Raw genomic sequence first — 3,601 nt, forward strand, 5'->3', positions numbered from 1 at the left:
GAGAGAGGGGGAGAGAGAGAGAGAGAGAGAGAGAGAGAGAGAGAGAGAGAATTTTTAATATTTATTTTTTAGTTATCGGCAGACACAACATCTTTGTTTGTATGTGGTGCTGAGGATCGAACCCCGGGCCGCACGCATGCCAGGCGAGCGCGCTACCGCTTGAGCCACATCCCCAGCCCCCCACTTTTACTTTTTAAAGTAGTGGGCCATGGGGGGATTGACAAAGCCAGGAACACTGTAGGAGGGGTCCAGAAGGGAAACGTGGAGGCCAGGCATGTCAGGAGGGAGAAGGCAGGGTCACCTACCAGGTGAGGACCTCATTAGGGGCTTGAGACATTTCCCGTCTGTGGTGTCCCTGTCCATCTGTGACCCCCAACCCCAGACCAGTAGTGGAGGCCAGAGCCTCTTCACCAGTGGTGATTGTGGGCCTTCTGTAGGGTGCATTGGTGTTCTGAGGCCTGTTTGTGGGCAACCAGAAAGCTGAGGGGTAGTCTTGGTTGAGAACCATGGCCCTCTCACCCTTGTTCAGAGGTAGAGCAGATGCTCAGCTGGCTGGGCGGCTCCAGGGGCCAAGGCCCTGGGCCAGCAGGTCATTTTGCTGTGGGAGGATACAGTCGGGGTTCCCTGCGATCTGGAACTTCTGTGATCAGGGGAGTTTTGTAAATGCTCCAGAGCAGAGCTGAGTGGGTGCTGCATGGCAGGGCTTCTGGGAACCCTCTGACAGTACCCAGGGTGAGACTTTGAATTCACATGACCACAGAACTTGCCACTTTTCTTGTTTAAAACTCAGCCTATGGAAAATCCCGGTGTGGGTTTGTCCCTGTTAGTGGCATAGCTTTCTCTTTGTCTCTCTCTGCTGGGAATGGAGCACCCACAAGGTCTCTGAGCTACGCCCCTAGTCTGCTAGTGGTGGGGCCTTTAAATTCTAGGAGTTCTCTATGTGCACCCCTCCCAGCCAAGTTAGAATCCTAAGCACAGCCCTTCTAGAGAGGAAGGGTCTGTCTGGGGCTTGCAGCTCTTGTCCCATGGCTTTTGGGCCTCCTCCAGCCCAGAGTCCTTGGGTTCTGTCCCACCCACGGGTTCACGCTGACTTTGGGGTTGGTTTGTAGGGAAGATGGTGAGTTGGAGGAAGGTGAACTGGAAGATGATGGGGCTGAGGAGACCCAAGACACCCCCGGAGGGCCTGAGAGGAGTCGGAAAGAAAAGGGGGAAAAGCACCATAGTGACTCGGATGAGGAGAAGTCTCACCGGAGACTGAAGCGGAAACGAAAGAAAGAGCGGGAGAAGGAGAAGCGGAGGTCTAAGAAGAGGAGGAAATCCAAGCACAAAGTAGGTCCAGGAAGGCTCCTGCACCGGCCTGCCTGAGGGCACTCTCAATAATGATGTTTTTTTCCTGCCCTGAAGTGGGTAAAGACTTTTCTTTTAAAGAGCTTATGCTTCATTGCCACTGAGTGCCCCAGGTGAGGTCTTTTGGTTGGAGCACAGGGCCCTCTGGCACATTCCAGCCTTGCCTGTCCTGGGGCTGGCTGTGCCAGTGGCAGCCTGTAGCACATTGCTAACTCCACTTCCCTTGTCCTTGCAGCGCCATGCTTCTTCCAGTGATGATTTCTCTGACTTCTCAGATGACTCGGATTTCAGCCCCAGCGAGAAGGGGCACCGCAAGTACCGGGAATACAGCCCCCCATATGCTCCTGTGAGTGGCACTGCTCAGGGCCCCGCTGAGCTACCTCTGAGCTGCACCCCTAGTCCGCCTTTAAATTCTAGCAGTTCTGCCTATACTCCTCCCAGCCAAGATAGAAAAGACAGTGCTGGGGACTCTAAGAGAGGAAGAGGGGTGGCCTCCAGCCTCCCAGGGGTTATCCTGGGGCTCACAGCTCCAGTAGTCTACAGCTACCCACATTTATATGGATTTTAATTCTGTGATGTTAGGTATTGTTTCATCCTATGTTATAGATGAGGAAACTGAGTCTTTAGAAAATTTTAGGAAGGCTACCCAGTTGTCAGTAGAGGAGCTAGGATTTGAACCCAGGCAGTGGTTGATTTCCATAAGGCTCGCTCATGAGCCTTCTCGGCACATGACTCCCAGGGCTTCAGCAGGATTCAGTGTGTTTCACTGCCTCAGGTCACAGCTGACTGCTTTTTGACATTCATAAGTGATCTTTTGTGGGAAGTTGGCAAGAGAATGAAATGGCCAGGAGAGTAAATTATCTCAAGGTTTGCGTAGTGGGAAGTTAAATACCCCATTACGTCTCTGAGCTTAAGAACAAATTTGTGTTATTTGTTCAGAGTGTGTACATTTTTTCCACCAGAAAAACCCATAAGAAAGAAATCTATGTGAATTTTCAGATTCTGATAAGAAATGTTGAAAAGTTAGTAGCTCTTTTTAAAGCTGGAGAGACAGTATCATCCTATGACTCAGCGTCATCTATCATAGTGGAAGATTGTCCAATGGCATAGCTGAGAAGATTCAGATCTGAGAGAGGCCAGGAATGGAGGGCGTGGGCTTGAATTGTGAATGAGAGTTTTGAGGCCTTTTGAGATATGCTCAAGAATTTCTGAGCATGTCTATATATCTGTATTTTGAGTTTTACTATGACTATTGTAGATATTTTAGATCAATAGACTTTATTTTGTAGAATAGTTTCAGGTTTACAGAAAACTGAGCAAGCAGTGCAGGGTTCCCTTTGCTTGTCTTTCTCTTCAGTTTCCTGTTATTAACATATTGCATTGGTGTGATAAGTTGTTGTAATTCATGAACCTGCGTAGATACATTTGTATCCATCAGGGTCCAATCTGTTAGGGTCCTGTAGCTCTTTGGATTTTGTTACAGTTTCACAATAGTTTCACTGTCCAAAAAACTTTGCTGCAGACCACTGATCTTTTTACTGTCTCTATAGTTTTGGCTCTTTCAGAATGTCATAGCTGGAATCCTCTATAGCATTTTTGGAGTACCTTCTTTCCCTTAGCAATATGTTTGGGTTTTTGTTGTTATTTTTGAAATGGGGTCTGCCTGTATTGCCAGCCTGGCCTCAAACCATCCTCTTGCCTCAACCTCCCAAGCAGCTGGAACTCTGCTTGTGCACCCTGTGCCTGGCCTTAGCACTATGCACTTACGGTTTCTGTGTTACTTCTCATTGCTCTGTAGTTCATTTCTTTTCATTGCTAAATGATGCACCATTGTCTGGGTAAACCACACTTTCTTTGTATAACTATTGAAGGACTTTTTTTTTTAAGGATATCTTGGTTGCTTCCATTTGTATGTATGTTTGTTTGTTCTTCATCCAGCACTTTTTGGCACTAGGACACCTTTGTAAAACATCAATTGAAACAGCTGTCTAGTTTGACTAAAAAAAGCAGATCATTAAATTAAATTCCCAGGCCATACAGGGAAAAACAAATTTTTTTTTGTACTAGGTATTGAACCTAGGGGCACTTTTAACACTGAGCTAGACCCCCAGCCCTTTTGACTTTTGTTTTGAGTGGGTCTCACTAGGTTGCTTCAGTTCTCACTGAGTTACACAGGCAGGCCTCAAACTTGAGGTCCTCCTGAATTGCTGGGATTGTAGGCTGTGTGCCATGGGCCCTAAAAAAAATTTTGACC

General features: G+C 47.6%; 1 protein-coding gene across 1 annotated transcript; it reads left to right on the forward strand.

The window, feature by feature from the left end:
* Nucleotides 1–987: 987 nt before the first annotated feature.
* On the forward strand, nucleotides 988–3,480 carry LOC107134730 (DEAD-box ATP-dependent RNA helicase 13-like; the record flags this gene model as incomplete). Its single annotated transcript, XM_015476780.2, has 2 exons — nucleotides 988–1,329; nucleotides 1,583–3,480. Coding segments are annotated over 2 exons (675 nt in total), but the record flags the coding sequence as incomplete, so codon positions are not given.
* Between the last annotated feature and the right edge of the window lie 121 nt (nucleotides 3,481–3,601).

This window comes from Marmota marmota, unplaced genomic scaffold, assembly GCF_001458135.2.
Source record: "Marmota marmota marmota unplaced genomic scaffold, marMar, whole genome shotgun sequence".
In the NCBI taxonomy this organism is placed as follows: Eukaryota; Metazoa; Chordata; class Mammalia; order Rodentia; family Sciuridae; genus Marmota; species Marmota marmota.